At 38.6% G+C, this 17,880-nt stretch overlaps 1 protein-coding gene across 10 annotated transcripts in view; it reads right to left on the bottom strand.

Moving 5' to 3' along the window:
• The window catches only part of FOXP1 (forkhead box P1), a gene marked incomplete at both ends in the record, with an annotated part of 232,567 nt that overhangs the window by 20,199 nt on the left and 194,488 nt on the right, over window positions 1-17,880 (bottom strand). For all 10 annotated transcript variants that reach the window (XM_084248323.1, XM_084248322.1, XM_084248325.1 and 7 more), the window contains one exon: window positions 6,737-6,820. In XM_084248323.1, the coding sequence (XP_084104449.1) occupies window positions 6,737-6,820 (84 nt within the window). The remainder of the gene's footprint in view (window positions 1-6,736; window positions 6,821-17,880) is intronic.

Below are 17,880 nucleotides of genomic sequence, written 5' to 3'. Positions count from 1 at the left end.
AGTTTCTTAACTTTTAAACTTTTGTTTCATGATTACATGCTTGTCTTGAGGAACAACCATGTTGGGTGGAGGGTGGTCATGAGGGAGACAGAAGATGGAGCATGAAGGAGCCTAAACAGGCTGTGTTCAAACCAAACCTTCTTTTCTAATGAAGGTCTCTGAAAAAACAGGAACCCCTCCTCCCAAAAAAAAAATAAATAAATAATTACAGACTTAGAACAGAAGAACATATCGGGAACGGTGTAGATTTTGTTGTAATCTTGAAATAGTCATCTTAATTGTAAACTATTAAATCTTTAACGCACTCATCAATTAGAAATGAAAGCATATGTTTCTTGTTTCTGATTGTAATTAAGTTTTAAATGATAATTTCTTTCCTGGGCATGGAGCAGGAAGGGATTGGACTGGGAGGGTTTCTTTTCCTATTCTCCTTATTGTGTTCATTTTCTATTTAAAAAGAAGTTGCTATGTTTAGAAAAGCTAGTTACTCTGATATTTTCTACATGGCAAGTTTCTATCATGTGATGATTTCGACAAAGATAATCACTTTGAAACTCTGGCCAAAAGTTACATTCTTATGTCACTGAAAATTGCTGTAGGGTTTTATTTTTTTCATGTGTGTTCTCAACCATCCCTCTTTCTCCCCAATGCAGCTCTAGGACTATTCTGGAAATCTTACCCCATCCAAACTATTGGAAGTGTATCAGCTACCTAACATTCTGGTTAGTCCTTTTAAAAGATTAATCTTTACTTTTTAAACAGTAACCTCCTCTCTCTCTTGAAGATGATGAGTCACTCACATTTTTAAAAAATAAACAAACTGCTGACGTAAAGCCCAGACAGAAACAGACTTGTCGTAAGTATTCCCATAAGAACTCATTTTTATTTTTGTTTGTGCTCTTGCCTCACATGAAAACAGATTCTGAGAACAAAAGACAAACCTGAAACCAAAACACCAAGGGACACAGCTGCTTAGTAGGGACTTTCAGGCTCACAGAACTCGTTTTTCTGCTGTTGGTTTTACTGGCCTGAGCGGGCTCAAATCCTGCTTTAACTGCCCGGCGTTTCTAGACATGAATCACTCGCCTTTGGAGACGAGCTGGCTCTTCTGAGGCTGAAGGGACGTTAGGAGACCATGGGGAGGCTAGGGAGGCCTTTTCAATCTCCTCTTCCTCTCCTAGCCTGGGCCTTGCTACTGGATTAGAGCCTGGTGCTGGTGGGGGCCAACGACCAGGAGGGTGGTAAGGCTGACAGTGACATGGAAAACAAACCAAAAAAACTGGCCTTGAATTGAGGAGGGGGACTTTGTGAGTAAGCCTGTGTGTGTTGTGCCTGAGATCTCTTTTTATGGCTGCATGATATTATTTCTGAGTCTAAAGCAAGGCCGCAGCCGCCCGAAGGATCATTCATTTCTTTCAGAGTTAAAAGACCCCTTTTTCAGAGGGAAGCACTTTGTTTTTATAGTAGCTGAAAACTATTTCATAACAGTCCTAATTGCTATGGTTGGAGTAAAAAAGAATGCGTAAAAAGGAAAATCTAATACTGTAGTTCACTTCAAATATCCCAGTTCCTGTAAGTGTTTTATAACATTTTCATAAAGAAGGATATATACTACCTACACTATAATTACTTGCCCACCAAATCTGAAGGAATGTGGTTTCTCCAGGATCAGTTGTCTCCGGCGGCGTGTAAGAATCCCCTAAAGCAAAACGTACCTCTCATGTACCGGGTATTATAAAATATGATTTGCAGTAGTCTCCTGATATGATAGTGAAAAGTTAACAAAAAAAAAATCCTTAGCAACTTAATAAAGTCATAACAAGACACACTTCTTTTTGTTGTTGTTATTGTTTTGTCCTCCGAGTTACAACCTCCCTCCAAGGAACTATCTCAGCGAATTCTCCATGGAGCAAGTATGTAGACAATAAGCCCAAGCAACACAATTTGGTGTTTACTTTGAGAATGTTACTGCGTCTGAAACAAAAGACTATCAATCACTCTCATTAGGACAGTTTACCACTGTTTGATTGTTTTGCTTTTATTTCTCTTAATGTGGAAAAGAGAAGAATCCTTGAAAACTGCAAATATGGAGACTCTGGCCATTCTACCTATATGTCAAGAAAGGGTTTTCCCAATGTATGCAGCCAACTGTTGAAATACGCAGTCAGTTGGGTAAACTTTTACATCTCCTCTTCCACAGGGGGCCCAGCCTTAGTAAAATTAAAAGCTATTTAGTAATAAAATAAAATAAAATAAAATAAAATAGGATAGTTTACCTTAGCTGACGCTGACTGTTCTTCCCTTCCTCCACACTGATCCTCATTACACACCTTTTTCTCCCAACGCTTTCCTCAAACACAGACCTATACATGTCCTTTTAGCCCAAGGAAAGCTTCATGGAGGATGCTGACTTCTTTCCACTTCTCCCTATTCATCTTTTAGCTTCCATTTAGACACGGCCTTCTCTCACCCGGTTTTCTCAGCCCCACCATTCTAGGTTACTTGTTTTACTCATCCATAACCTGATTCATTCAGTGAGTGAGTGAGTGAGTGAGTGAGTGAGTGAGAGTGTGTATATTTTAACACTTCAGTTTGTCCAGCAAGCCTCCAAACAACCTCAGTGGCAGGAAAGGTTCTGTCTTGTTTTACTACTCTCTGTTTTTATGTGGCATGCTCAGTAAATATTTGTTGAGGCAACAGATTCTGAATGCAAGAATTCCTTTTATAAGTACAACCTGCAGTTTGCATCTTGTTTTGTATAATTCTTAGTGTTAGGTATAATTTTTTTCAGTTTGGAAGATTTTACAGCAAGTAGGAGGAGACGCTACTGAGGTGTTGAAGGAATAGGAAAACGGAAACTCATATTCCAGTTCATCTAGAGCCTTTCCAGTGTGGACTGGCTTCAGAGCTGCCACTAGAAACTCAGGGACTGTCCTGAGAGGAGCATGTTCTCGAACTATATTAATCTGAAGACGAGTTCACAACAGAATCCAGAAAACGTGTCTCTGAGCTGATGTAAGAACAACCCACGAAGGTTTTTGGCAGTTACTCTGATGCAGTGAAATGGGGACTGGCTGGATGATTGGATACAACAAATGACACTTACCACCCAAATGGCATTTAGTGAAAAGCAATGTTTACAGCAAAGCATTCTATCACTTAGTGACTAAGAATTTTAAAATAAACATGAAGTTCCTTTTAAACAGAAATGGAAAAAAGAACAAACTTCATAAACTTACTGGCAAGACTGTAACATGAAAGTCCCCATCTATGGTTAGATTTGAATCCCACTGACTGCTTATTTCAAATGAAACATTCTAGAAGGACACTCGTTTGAACACATACCACACATTCTCTCTTTTAAGGTAGGATAAATTAATTACAGGCAAAGGGGATATTTTGCACATCAGAACTAATCACCAGAGAGCTCTGAATCCCTAAAGGTGAAAGAATAGGGATTGGCCATATGTGTGTGCCTTTTTCCCCTTCTTTTTTTTTTTTTTTTTTGGCAAGGAAGTAAAAATTTATGCAAAACACTGTGCGTCTACCTTCTGTAATTAATTTCCCAATGCCTCACCTATACATATTTTAATAATTCCTGATTTATAAGATGGTATCTATAATAAAATTTTCTATTTTCCAACAAATGAAAAGAAGGCAGGTTCACTCCGGCAACAGAGTGTCACACAATATCTGCTTGTCAGGCACCAATTTTTACTTCTTACATGTAAGTTAAAGGATAAGGAATTTATAATGCTGCCTGTGAAGGGAACCACTTTTCATACACAAATGTGATCTTTTTTTTTTTTCAAAGGGTAATACAACAGTACATTTACATAAACTAATCCAAACAATCTATGTATTTGACAATGGCAAACCTCACACAGACGGCCTATTGTTGGTTTACATCTTGGAGTTCTTTATATTGGCTTGTAGCGCTGCTCTGGCTGTCAAAGGTTTGACTTGGACTCTAAATAAATGGTTATAGAAGTGCTGTGCAGCGATATTGGGCTTCTTTGCAAAAGAAAACCTGCTGTGTATGAATTCAAAAGCTATTAATTTTTCAGTCAAAAATATTCGTGCCTATTTCTTTTAATAAAGAAATACTGTGCTGAGCTACTAAGAGATAATGTTGACTAGTGGTAGAGAATTTTCAATAGAGCAGTTAAAAATAAATTTAGTAGGAGGTCCCCTTCAAAGTTATAATTTTCTAGAATGTAAAACATTTTTTTAAAAATACTAATCAGGACAAACCTTCCTTCTCTGCATTTCCCCCATGGCTGCTGTTCCCTGTTTATTGGCTGCTTGAGGCTGGTCCTCATGGAGATTCCCAGTGATCCTTTTGTGGTCTATGGAGGCTTAGTACCTGGCAGTCCTCACTGACACTCAGCCCCATCCCTCGCTGAGAGCCCCATGGCGTCTTGTGATTCCTTGTCTAGTTTTACCCATCCTCCTCCCTCCCAGGAGTCCCATGAACCAGAATAACTCCATTCCTAGTGTGCTGAGTCCAGAGATTATTCTATCATTGTATTTAATCCACGGAGGAAACATGAGATAATCTCATTTCTTTCCCTTGTTGCCAGGTGAAAAGATTCAAACACTCCATCCTAGGCAAAACCATTTCCCTGCAAACTACAAACTAAAGTCACCAAAAGATTTTCAGGGAATTTCGCAGAGAAGTGGCCCATTGCAAAGTGAGTTGGATAATTTCCGGGACTTCTTAATTTGCTTAGCTGGGCTCATAATATTCCTAAAATCCTACTTGAAATGAAGCGCTGATAGGAAAAGGGGTTGATAGGAAAAGTACTGAATGTCCTATTGTGGTTTTATTCCTTTCTTTTTGGTAGCCTACAGAGACAGTCCTACAGTCATTTACTGCAAAACACATGGAAACTAAGGACTCCTTCCTAGTAAAAATGGATACGCAAAGTGTTTAATGATTTTATGTCCTATATCTCAGTAATGTGTTCTGTTTCAGACATTAATTTTGTCTGCCAACTGCATCTTGGCAGGCTACCATATTTGCTGGGTTAATAGTCTGACTCCGCTTTATTTCTATCACCATAAATCATACATATATGGGTGTATGTTTGCTTTATTTATAGAAAAAAATCAGTCAAAACAGATAAACCAATACTTTGCCATTATGCTGCATCATTGCATATTGATTAAAATTGCTGGTACTAACTATAGATTGTCAACGCTCAATTAATTTTCACACAGTGACTCCAAGCAAAATCAAATAAAGGCAGTGTACCTTTAAATTTTACAAATCTTAAAATCAAGCAGCAAAGCACTCTCTCCATGTTGAATAATCAGTTGATGCTACCAGAAGATTTTTAGAAATATAAGTATATGAGAAATACAACTGTTAAAGTGATTAATTTATAACAAGGAATGAGGGCCAAGATAGGATTTGGGATCTAGATACCATCCTTCTGCTTTGATATTAACTACCTTGTGCTTGGGAGATAATCTTTTTTTTTCCTTTTAATTTAATTAATTAATTTATTTAAATTTTATTTTTATATTCCCCATACAATTACAACCCCCTTATTTTGACCTGAATTCCTCCTTTCCCCACCCCCCCACCCCCCATAGAGTGTCTCTGGTTCATAGTTGTTTGTTGATTGGGTGATAATCTTGAAGGTCAAATAAAAAGGGAAAAAAGCAAGAAATTCCAGTATACCACATTTGGTCTGCTAACTGTAAAGGACTTTCACTTCAAAGCCTTTAGAAAAATTAGATGCTCTCCGTAATTTAACTTCTAGCTATTTTGACAATATACATCCCCATTATCTGAAAGTATAATGTTCCTTTTTGACACAATTTTTGGACCCAGGAATGTCCAGTTTTTTGCCATAGAAATTCATGATAACAGTTATCTCAGTCACACAAAAAAAGTATAACCTACCAAATTATACTAAATAGGAAGGTTCTGCTTTTGGATAGTGGGGAATATCTGTATTTCCTATTTCTTTTCTCTGATATAGTTAGACTGGAGTATCCCTCATTCCTTTTCTCATACATCACAGTCTCTTGGCTTATCTAGACTGAAGTGCCTTTTTCTTCTGCCTTTATCATCTGGTTGTCTTCTCTCTCTATTCTCACAATTCAGAAAGGTTGTATGTATGTGTGTGTGTGTATTCATTGAGCTCTTTTTTTTTTTTAAGATTTACTTATTTATTTATATAAGCACTGGGTACAGTCAGAAGCGCGGGAGGGTGAGAGAATTCACCAGAGTCAGAGCGGAAGCAGAACAGACAGAAGGACTGAAATACACTGCTGAGGGGAGCAGCGGGCGGCAGGAGAGGTCTGCGCGCCATGTGGGACCCTTTGGCCAGCGGCCAGGGATCAAACCGGCACTGCAGAGCCCGCAGGCAGCTTCGCAGCAAAGCGCTCAACCACTGTGCCACCGGGGAGGCCCCTTCATTGAGCTCTTATAACATATGTTAGTACCTTGTTTTAGCATCAATAATTCTGTCGCAAAGAAGAGCTAGTTTGGTTTGGGCCTCATGACCAAAGACCATGTCTGAATCATCTTCCATCTCCCTGAATCCCTAACACCATGTCCTCTTCATAAAGGGTTAACCAGAAACACTTGATTAAACATACTCCAATGCAGTCTATCAAATCAATACTCAAACCTGTCAGCTGTCCTCTTTCCTATCCTTGGGGAGCAGAAGCAGGGAGAACATTCTGTAGGGCTTTTCCCTCTGTGTAGCTCAGTACTTACGGGCTGAGGGGCAGCTTTGGGTTCTGTAGACTTCACATGCAGGTGAGTCATCATGGCTTGCAGGCGTTCTTTGTCTTTTGCAAGCTAGTAAGGAGAAAACGCTTGTTATTTCTTTGAATACAGATGCATTACTATTTTAACATCTAAAATGATACTGATTTCAAATTAAACGATGGCACCATGGTACATGACAAAATCATTTTCATTGCCTAATTGTTTTGAAATCTATATGACCATTGCCAAACTCTAAGTAACTGGAGGTGCCAGTGTGAGATTTCTCAACACAAGATGCATTAGCATTTAACTGGGAAGTTCTAGACCTGCTGGCACCAACGAGTCCCGTGTAACACAGACAGCTAAAAGACAAAACGTGAATCATGCCTATTAACCAATCTTATTCATGAGGAGGCCAAAGGAAAATGAGCTAGGTAGCTCAAACTCATAAATTCATCTGTTGTGGTTGTGGAAAAACTCCTAGACAGATGAATACATTTAAGCAAAATTAACTTCATCTTTCTGAAGTGTAGGCAGAGTCTAAGACGGTGCCGGCAAGCACCATTAGCTGGGCAGGCTCAGGGGCACGAGGGTGACAGGTTCCCATCTTTCATGAATACAGAAAGAACTTATTCATTTATTCAATAGCAATTACCTACTAAGTACCATTTTCACAAAAATTTAAATCTCCTTATTCTATAGAAAATTATCTTCTGAAGGCAGAGATGTTTCTGATTGGATGTACACAGTAGACACTCATTGGACAGTTTAACATGACAGTTTTGATAGTTCAAGAAATTGGGCTTAGGGGACTTGGAATAATTTCCTCTGTAAAAGAAGGGAGAAAGTATTCCCAAAAGATAAAGGTACAGTTTAGTTGTGGAATTTTCCAGAAACATGTAGAAGAGACAGACATGTGAGAAAGTGGCAGGAGGGAGAAAAGAAGCTGTCTTAGTTCAGTCATGTTATAGGCCGTTTCTCCAAAATAATATCGTAGGATAGGGCGGGATTCATTCCTCCTGTCATTTGATTAACCTTAACTCCTTTAGATATCAATTTTTTTGTAATTCTAAATTACTCCAAAATAAAAACCGTATCAGACTCACATTTTAAAATAAAGGTGTTTCTAAAGGTGTTTCAGGAATTGGGGGAAGGCAGAGGAAAGGGACAGGGTACAAAGGCCCAAGAGAAAAAGCTCCGAGCTTCTCTTAACTGGATGACTCAGTCTTCAGCCATATCACATTTGCTTTTTTTTTTTTTTTTTTTGCTTTTTATTCCCTTGTGGTTCAGGGAGGAATAAATTAAGAAGAAAAAAAGTCTTACAGTGTTAGCATTTATCTTTTCAACAAACAGGAAATGAAAATGATACCATATTAGGAGCCACTTTATGTTATTCATCCTCTGTTTTTTAGTAAGCTATTGAACAGCCAAACTAAAAGATACTCTAAACACGTAATGCTAAAGGAATTTAGTTTTCCAAAGTGGTTCAGTTCAAACAATGAAATGTTAGCAATGGCATTTTTCTATAGTTATTTGATTTTTATGTAAGTCTTCTAAGTTTTTAGATGCTAAAACTAAAATATTCTTGGATTGAAAAAATGTTTTGTTTTAAAATTATCATGGGGCCTGTATGTCATTCTTTTTAAAACCCAGAAGTAGTCTGCCACACTGAACATTACAAATTAAAGGGTGAGAAGTGACATTTACTGAAGAGTCTGATGAATATTAATTGTGACTTAATTTGGGGGTAAACAATGTTGATGTAGCAATTACAAAGACCAAGTAGAAGCAACTCCAAACCTGCAGCATCAAAAGGAATCACTACCTCTATTTCCCATCTAAACATCTAAACCAAGCTGGCCTTTCACTGGCCAAAGGCAGCCAGGCCATGGTGCACACCCACCCCTGGAGTTTGTAACCAGAGCCCCACCAATAACCCTGGCGGTCTCTGCTATGGGAATATTTTCTTATTTTTCCATGAGAATATTCACAATTCATCATCTAGTTTGAGAACACCCAAATACCTTATTTTGCCTTAACCTAAACTCTATCATTCTAGTTCTGCTTTACTGTAAAGATGGGCAAGTTTGCAGAAGTAGGTAAAAACCCAAGTTTTTGTTTCTGGTTGATTGGTGCCAACTAGCATGTAATATATCCTTGGATGCATTATAGATTTTTACTATTAATTAAAAGCTCTAATGCTAACACAGTTTTAACAATTTTTTTCAAAAAAACCTGCCAAATGTACTTTTTGTTTTCTTAGGCAAAAAGGCTAGATATTCACACCTATTGAAACCACATCCTCTCTCACTACATCGGCTGTCTCGCATTCACAATACTCACTGGCCCTTCAAAAAGCTTTCAGATTCTTTATTGCTTTTTATTCCATGAGCTCACCATCCCCATCAATTGTCACAGCATCCTTTCATTATTATAATAAAGAATACAAACATTCAATATTAGCAAGCATATTCCAGCATCCCTCATAAACTGAATCCCATGAAAAGCAAAGAGAAGGAGGATGAGAAATACAGACCAAAGAGCAACTGAAAATTTGGTTTGCAATTAAGTCTTTTTGGTGTGACCTTAACAGAGAATTACTCTCTAAAACCTTTCCTGATGGTCATAGGAGGAGTACCTGGCATTAAAAGAATGGCAATGGGCCACACATTAGGGGTCTGTGAGTGCCAGGTTTGTTTAAATTAGGAAGTTTGTTCACCAATTTTGTAGATTTAAGGATGTGGCATCACAGTCAAACCCTGCTGGGTTCAAATTCTGGATCTGCGACTCGAATGCATTCTGGAACCTTTTGAAGTATTTAATTTCTCCTTCTAAATACGGAAAGACAATCTCTGAACTTTGAAGGGTTGTTTTGAGGATTAGATAAATTTTTGCACATAAAAAGCTCAGTTAACAGACAGTCTAGTGCTTCATGAATGCTCAAAAAATATCTAATTTTTTTAAAGGACAGTTGAATCAGTCTAGTCTATTTAGACTTCTACTGGCTAAGTCTATATTTGGAATCTGGATCAACATAACAGGACTTCAATTTTGTGTTTGGGCTAACTAGGGAGAGAATTTTAATGTTTTAAAGAATGGAACAGAAAAAGCATAGGAAAGATGAAGCCCATTTCTTAGGGATTTATCTCCTTGGTTCTCACTGTATCTTCCCCTCATTCTAAGCAAATGCATTTTGCCCCCTTGGCTGATATAGGTCATCCCCTCTCCTATTAGCCATACCCTCAAATTAGGTTTTAGATAGCCAGTCTGTGCAATACCGTAACATGGATATTACTCCAGCCCCACTGCTATCTGCCGAAGGCTAGGAGCTTCATTCAACATCTTCAAAGATAAAAACTGAGGAGATTAAACTCATTCTTTTAGCAGAGAAAAGAGAACATGGTTTGGGGTTCATTTAACATAATCATTCTGTATGTTGTCAGGAGGACTAATCATTTTAAGCCCAATTTGGCTGTTCTCACTTGTGAGAAGCAAAATTCTTCTGCAATAAATGAAGGAATTGGGATGTGTAAAAATGCTAGAATTATTGAGGAAGGATGAGAAGAAGGGACCAAATCACTTATTTGATTTCATAGAAGCAATGATTTTTGTGGCTGCTTCAAGTCCTCCAGTGCTGTTCTCAAATTTTATAGTTGGGGAAACAGGTTTTCAGAGTGATCTTACCTGAGGTCATGGAGCTGGGGTGGGGCAGAACTAAAAACAGAATCCTGGAACTGTGATGCCTGGTCTGATTTCCCCACACTGGTGTGATTCTGAGAATCACCTAGGACACTATTAACACAGATCTTTGCCTCTTTTGACCCCCCACAACTGAACTATTGATGCAGAATCTCCACAGAAGGGGTGGGGAGGGGCGTGGAATATGTAGTTTTTAGCAGGCACCCAATTTATGAGTAAGCAAGTCTGGATAACTCCCATACAATGAAGAGCCCCAATTTACTTGACTAAGGTCTCACCAAAACTTGCTAAGCCCAACACTCCAAGGGAGGGACCAGGGTGGTTTTAATAAGGACCCAAGTTTCCAAGTTTCATGAGGTAGGTTTGGCAGACACTACTCTCTTCCATGGACGGAGTATGCCTTAAACAGTAGCTGTCTAGGTTTCCTCAGAAGTTTTGTATACAATGATGATCCAAACAGAACTGGTTGAGGCAGAGTGTATCTAGTTACACAGGTCTCTAAAGTATCTATGATCAAAAGAAGAAAAACAAGAGAAAAAAAAAGGCAGTGACTGGAAGGAGTAGAAGTGAAATTCTTTTACCAAACTGAGTATTTACCAAACAGTTATTTTCAACGCACTTTATCAAACTATGGTTTGTTCCCATGCCTTCAAAACTTGGCACCAATGAAAACTTGTAAACAATTTCTTGAACACCAGCTACAGCTCTCTGAAGGTATGCAACCTATGGCTCATATCACCCCAATTGAAGAATTTCCCTACTTTCATTGTATTCTGTCACCATCTTAACATTCCTTACATGTTGTTATTAAAGACTCTCTTGACATTTAAAGCAGACACACACTAATACTCAGTCATAGTCTAGGAATTCTAATGCTCCCAGAGTTAAGCAGGATTTTAAATTACGAAAAAAAAAGTGTCATGGTTTTCAAGGAAGGACATGGAAGTGAGAAACCCAGAAACTCTCTTCTTTTCCTTGGCTTCAATCACAAAGTAGTGGCAATATGAAGCTCTGATGCTACTGGGACTCTGAGCTCATTCAGGGAGAGCCACAGGGCTCTGAGAGGACACTGCTATGAGCAACCGTCCTGAGTATTGCCTTGATGGGGGCAGAAAGGTCCAAAAGGGGTCATGCCGCAGATGATGTATTTGCAAAAGTGGGCGCCTGGAGTGATTACTAACAGCACCACGAATGGTGGAGTGATCACACAGAATTTGCCTGTAGTCACTCATTTGGGTTAGCTTGATGTCTCCCTCCGCTATCAAAACTTGAGCACTTTTCTGTCGGCTGACACTCTCAGAGCTTGTATTTCCCAAGTGCACATGTTCTAGAAAACTTCAGAGTGATCCCAGCATTGCTGATTTTCAGACTTGCCTTGTTGGCAGTGATTGCTCAGGAGAGGGCTGCATGAGGCCGAGAAGGGCGTGGTGCCATGAACCAAGTGTTAAAATCAGGGATCTGAAATGCCTTTGTATGTGCATGAAACCCAATTTGGCTATGACAATCCCTGGGTAAAAATGTCAGGCTGCAATAAAAGAAGCATGAGCTACAAAGGCTGGGTCGGAATCCTGGACTTTGTTCATTTTTTGCCCTTGGCTTTGAACAAGGTCATTAGACGAGTTTCTAAACTGCGGTTTCCTCATCTGTAAGGACAGGACCAGAGAAAATTACTTCTTTGACTCCAAGAGGCCAATGACTCTTAACATCACTATTGATTTAGTAATATCTTTTCAAAGAACATGAAGAAATATTATATTAAATATGTTCATTAAATGTGAGATATATACTGATTTATTTTCCCTTTTAAAAATAACTTTTGTTCACGGAAGGGTTGTAAAGAGTCAATGAAACCAAGGGTAGGAAGCACACCGAGGACAGAGCTTTGGCATATAGTGCAAGTACAACAAAACACCCTTTCGAATGGCTGTGGGTTATTCCTCCTTGAGGAAATAATTACAAGCACAACACAGGGCCACAGACAATGGATTCAAACTGATAGAGTAGCCAACTCAGGCCCAATTGCCCCGACTTTTCCCAATTTTGAGACTGAAAATCACTAGTCCCAGGAATCCCTCTTTCCCAGCTAAGAAAACTGTGAAGACTGGCCAACCTACTTCTTGTTGAACACAAGAATTTTTAAGTGAACAATACGTTCTTCGACTAACCTCCCTCACCCTACAATATAGGCAAGTCTTTAAATGACTCTCTAGGACTTGAATGTCTTATAAACTGGGCCTGGTGGTATAGTTAAAGCTGTGCTTGCCCTACCCCTAACAAGGTCACATATTATAGGAAGGAGAGGACCATCTTAGTTATCTGTATTCAGTGCTTTGAATATAATAAGTGCTTGATTAATAGTGATGGAATGGAAAAACCATGAAAAATTAAAAGGTGCTCACTGCTCTAGCCGCTCCCCCCCCCAACCCCCGGCCCAGGTAGATCAACCCCATTAATTTGGTTGGCTCTTCTCCCCCTTAGCTGCTTTCAATATTCACTTTAGAGGATCTCTAGGCTGAGGGTTTAGGAAACACATTCTGAGCCTTGTCCCTTGACACGTGCTAAGTTGTGGACATGACAAAAATGCCCAGTCTCTAAGGATTTTACTCTTTTCATTCAAAGCCTCCCTTCATACATTGACAACTAAGCAAGGTCACACAGCCTTAGAACAGATTAAAATCTACTTATGTGGTCAGAACAATATAGCTATACCACAAACAGCTAAGCTCACTAAGAGGCAGACTCACTAACACGTAGACCTCAGATGACTGCTCTTATCTGGTAAATAGAGTACTTTATCCTGTCCCCAAATGGCAATTTGGATCTGGCTGCTGAGATACCTTCTCTTGATTTCTTATCCACAGTTTAATGGCTGAGAGAGCACATCAGCATGCCCCACCTGAGTGAACCCAGGTAACTGGATTTAAGTCTGGTTGACAGTAGGTGCTCAGCTATCAAGAAAGCTTCAAGTACTACCTTACAGTTTTGGCTATCTGGCACTTGGTGTGGGCAATTTTTACTCTTAATGTGTTTCCAGTTCTTGAGTCTCTGCCCCTCTTTCTCTCTGTGTCTGTATGGGTGTACACTTCATGACCTATATAAGATCACACATGTTGATTGTGGGAAATTTTTTCCCTCCTCCAGTTCTACCTCAATTCCTTGTTTGCATTAACACCCAGAACAATCTGTCAGAAGAGAAAATCTAACATATAAAATCTTCAAATATGTCCTCTGAACTTAAAAATCTATGACCTAAAAGATTTCTGTGGTATCCATCTCTCTTGATGTTAGGTGTCTTAGGTGTGCACAGTATAAGGAGCTCACAAACTTCTTAGGGTTTACAATACTGGGCACCCAGATAATAGCTGAGGTTAATTCCCAGCTATTTCTACTGATAAAATGTCAAAAAAAAAAAATTTGAACTGTCTTCATAATGAAACCCAATAAGAAATAGTCAAAAAAGGCTCAGAATGCCAATGAATATACCTTTTTGATGCCTTTTCCACTTCAGAGAGGCCAGTGATTGATAGGATGTAACATGGTAACTAAAATTTACCAACCTTTCTTTGCTAACAAACATCCACAGCTAAGAAAACATACATTATAATTTTGATATCTTCTAACAAAAAATTTAAAGATGTGGATGCATCCCACATAGAGCACTGATTAGGCGGGTCTAAGGCAGACCCCATCACTCCTCATCTTGATTTCTGCCTGGTTGTCTGAATGTTCACCATAAGAACCTTTAAAGGTTTTCCATTTGCTTCAATGTACCATTGCACAGATGGCAACAAGAAAAGAAACATCTCACATCTAATTTTTTAGGGAGTTTGTAGTTACAGGATAGAGGCACGAGGGACCTAGGTCAGAGTTAAGGATTCTAATTTAGATTAGGGGGCTGAAAAGCAACAAGGGACAGCACCCAGGAGCCCTTCACTAGTTTTGGTCATGCCTATTGCTGACTCTTCCCGCCTGAGTTCTCTGGTGGAATCCTCTAGGGCAATTAGAAATCATCAAAATAGTTGAGAGGGGTAGACACAATGAATCTCTAATTAATCAATACTGTGAGGCACAGTTTGGGCTTCCTGGGTGCTAGGGGGAATTTCACCTCCTTCTCCAATGCAATGATTGCCCTTCGGGAACTGTTCAAACCTTATTCTGACTTCCCCATCATGATAAAGTGGTGCAGATGTTTTTCCAACTCAAATTAACAAATGGTAATTTTGTGATATACTTTGAGAGACTTGGAGCATCAGGTACTTCCTGCAATGGGAAATGGGTCAGTCTGTACAGGGAATCTCCTCTAGACAAAGATGCGGTGTGCCACGGGGAGAATGGGGACCTACGCAGTGGGTAAGGAGCTAGAAAGCCTGTGAGCAAAAACACCATTTCAAAGCATTTCCGCTGCTGTATGGGCCTCATTTCCCAAATGTCTCAAGTTCTATGAACACAATGACAGTTGAATAAATTAAAAAGTACATTTCCAGACATAGGTGCAACAAATGGCACAAACAGAATTCTCAAAGTCAAAGAAAAAGGAAGCCTAAAATGAGTTTAGCTTTCAGTGTTACTGTTAACTTGTCCCAGACCCTCAAATGTGCCAGATTTGCAGCCCAAAGACTCTCAAGCTAATCCTTGGGCTTCTCTTACCTCTGTCATAGGGCAAGGGAGTCTTTAAATCTAAAAACCGTTGACATTTTCTTGTGTAGTCTCATCTGATTAAAAATACTAATGAATAAAATCTGTGTTGGACTGGCATCTGTCTGACATTGCAGCTCTGTTTTGAGCAGGTTTGTGGAATTTTCAAGAACCAATTAATGTTATGCATCACTGTCCAATGAATAGATAGTACTACTGGAAAATTATTTATAATCAAGTTTTCCTTCTAGAACATAAGAACCAAAAGGAAACCCTACCGTTTTACCCCTTCTTATGCTCTTTCATGGCTCCAGCAAGGTTTGCACTATGAAATTAGGGTCCATGTAATGTTGCAAATAAATGAGGATGAATAGATGAGTCTCTCAGCCAGTTTTCCATGCCCACCAAATGGGCAGATGCATGTCATGTGAAATTGCTACTGGCAACACTTGACACATGTGGTGACTAAATTGGCTTTATACACCAAGGGAAAGAAGGGAGGGGCAGGAAGGGATGAGCAGGTAGCCAGGAACCTAGAAAAACAAGTGGCTAATAATGTCATGCAAATAATTTTTTCTGATCCTCTAGACCAGGGGTTGCTTGGCAAACTTCTGCAAGGGCCAGCCTGATAGTTCATATTTTCAGCTTCGTAGGCCTCAAGGACTCTGCTTCAATTTCTCAACTCTTGTGTTGTAATGCAAAGGCAGCCAGTGGTAATGCCTAATTAAATGGATAGGGTCATGCTCCAATACAACTTTATATTTGGACACTGATAATTGAATTTCATATAATTTATTCTTCTTTTTACTCCATCCCCACCCCCAATGGCAACCATTCAAAATATAAAAATCTTTCTTAGCGGGTAAGACTGGACCCACAATGTATATATAGTTTGCCAACCCTTGTTCTTGACCTGTAGTATGTTATCACTTTTAACAGTTCTCTCAGGCTTTAGAGATACTGAACCCTTCAGAATTAGTCTGTTCCTTCTTGCAATTTAAAGCAAATTCTCAAGCAAACATATTATTAGGAATATTGCAGGTAATGACCACATAATAACTTCTGGCCTGATGATCTTTGATTTTTTAACACAAGTTTAACAAACTGCCTTCACTTTGGTTTAGAACTGAAGGCTAAAGGGAATCTCCAAATAAATATAATCCACAAATAATCAAAGCATTAGCTTGCAATACTCCATGGTCAATCCACCAAAAAATGACACTGAAACTCCCAAGGGATAGGCACTCAATTTACTGATGGTCTCACCTCTTTCTTTCTCCTCCCTCTTTTGTGAAGAGTGAGGAATAATTAACAAAAAAGACACAGTTCCCAAGTCATGAACAAGGGCCCCAATCTCAAATCTGCTGTTTGGAATGATAATTCTGGTGAAGAAATTGTTTCAGGCAATCATTAAGAATTTAATTTTATCAACTAAAGAAATAAATGCATAAACATGTATCACTGTATAAACACAACCACCAATATACCTGATTCAGGTTTAATAATCATAGGGTTAGTTCTATTGAATCAAATTTCAATAGAAATTTAAATCTAAGTGAACTTTGGGAATACATAAATACTTTTTTCATGTCAATAAGCATAATAAACTTAAGGATGCTTCCAAAGACATTAAAATTTGGGGTATTTACAATGGTCCCTTTGCCTGTGAGAGTATTCCACTGTCCTAAGTTCATATCTGTAGTCTGAATGGAAAAAAATATTAACTAACTAAAGAAAATAAGTTTTGAGACATTCTAACTAAAAAAAAAAAAAAAAAGTAATTTGTCATACAAGATGATAACTAATTAAAAAAAAAAACAAAAAAACCTTTCAATCCCGAAAAGTCACAACAAAAAGTTTAAGTGTGTTTTGGCTGATTTTTCTCTGCAACTATTTGAAGCTGTAAATGACTTAACTCAGTAAAATTCCAAATGTAATTATCTTCTGTACTTAGCCTAGGGCTCTCCATATATCTCAGCATTGCTGTCTTGCATACAAAATAGGCTTTTCCATGGCTGGTAACAATATAATGTACAACATTGTTTTAATTTAGGCTAACCTCTTGCCTACACTAAACCAGCCAGAGGAAGAAGCCACAGTGAGTCATCAAGCACTCAAAAGCATTTTGGAACTCGATTGCATAAATGGGGTTTGTAGGGTCAGGCTTTTGCAATTGTACATTTTAATAATCTCCATTTCTGACCCAATTTTTACTTTTAGAAACTAATTTTCTATTAATTATACCAAGAATGGAATTATTGTTAAAATATGATGGTTCATCAACAAGTTACATCAGGAAGTGGAACTCATGTTAAAAACGAACCCCCTGTCCCTCACAACTGTGCCCACAGGAAAATCTGCAGATTATATTCAGAGGGCTGTGCCAAATATATTTTGTAAAAATCACATAGATTGTGTGTGTGTGTGTGTGTGTGTGTATATATGAATATATATAGTGTATGTGCATGTGTGTATATATATGGGAATGTGTGTGCTTGAATGTGTGTATTTAAAATGTGCGCAATGAACTCTCAATTGCTTCAGTGACGGCGAAAAGAGAGGGTGATGCAAAATATGGAATAACTCCTTATCCAGTTTTTATATTAACTTTGGAAAATCTGCTTGAATGTGTGTGTACTTTCCACTCTCACTCACATTCGCTCTCTCCATTCACTTTCATTCTGTCTTAGTCTTTCATGCCAACTTGTCTTCCTAGCCCGAGGTTAATAATATGAGCAGTGTAGGGAACTTAAAGCAAAACAGATAACCAGAAAGTTTCAAAGGAGAAGAGAGAAGGGAGGGAGAGTAAGAGAGAT

The sequence above is a fragment of the Talpa europaea genome (assembly GCF_964194135.1).
Source record: "Talpa europaea genome assembly, chromosome: 11".
NCBI classification, from domain to species: Eukaryota; Metazoa; Chordata; class Mammalia; order Eulipotyphla; family Talpidae; genus Talpa; species Talpa europaea.
This window is presented reverse-complemented; position numbering and strand designations above follow the sequence as displayed.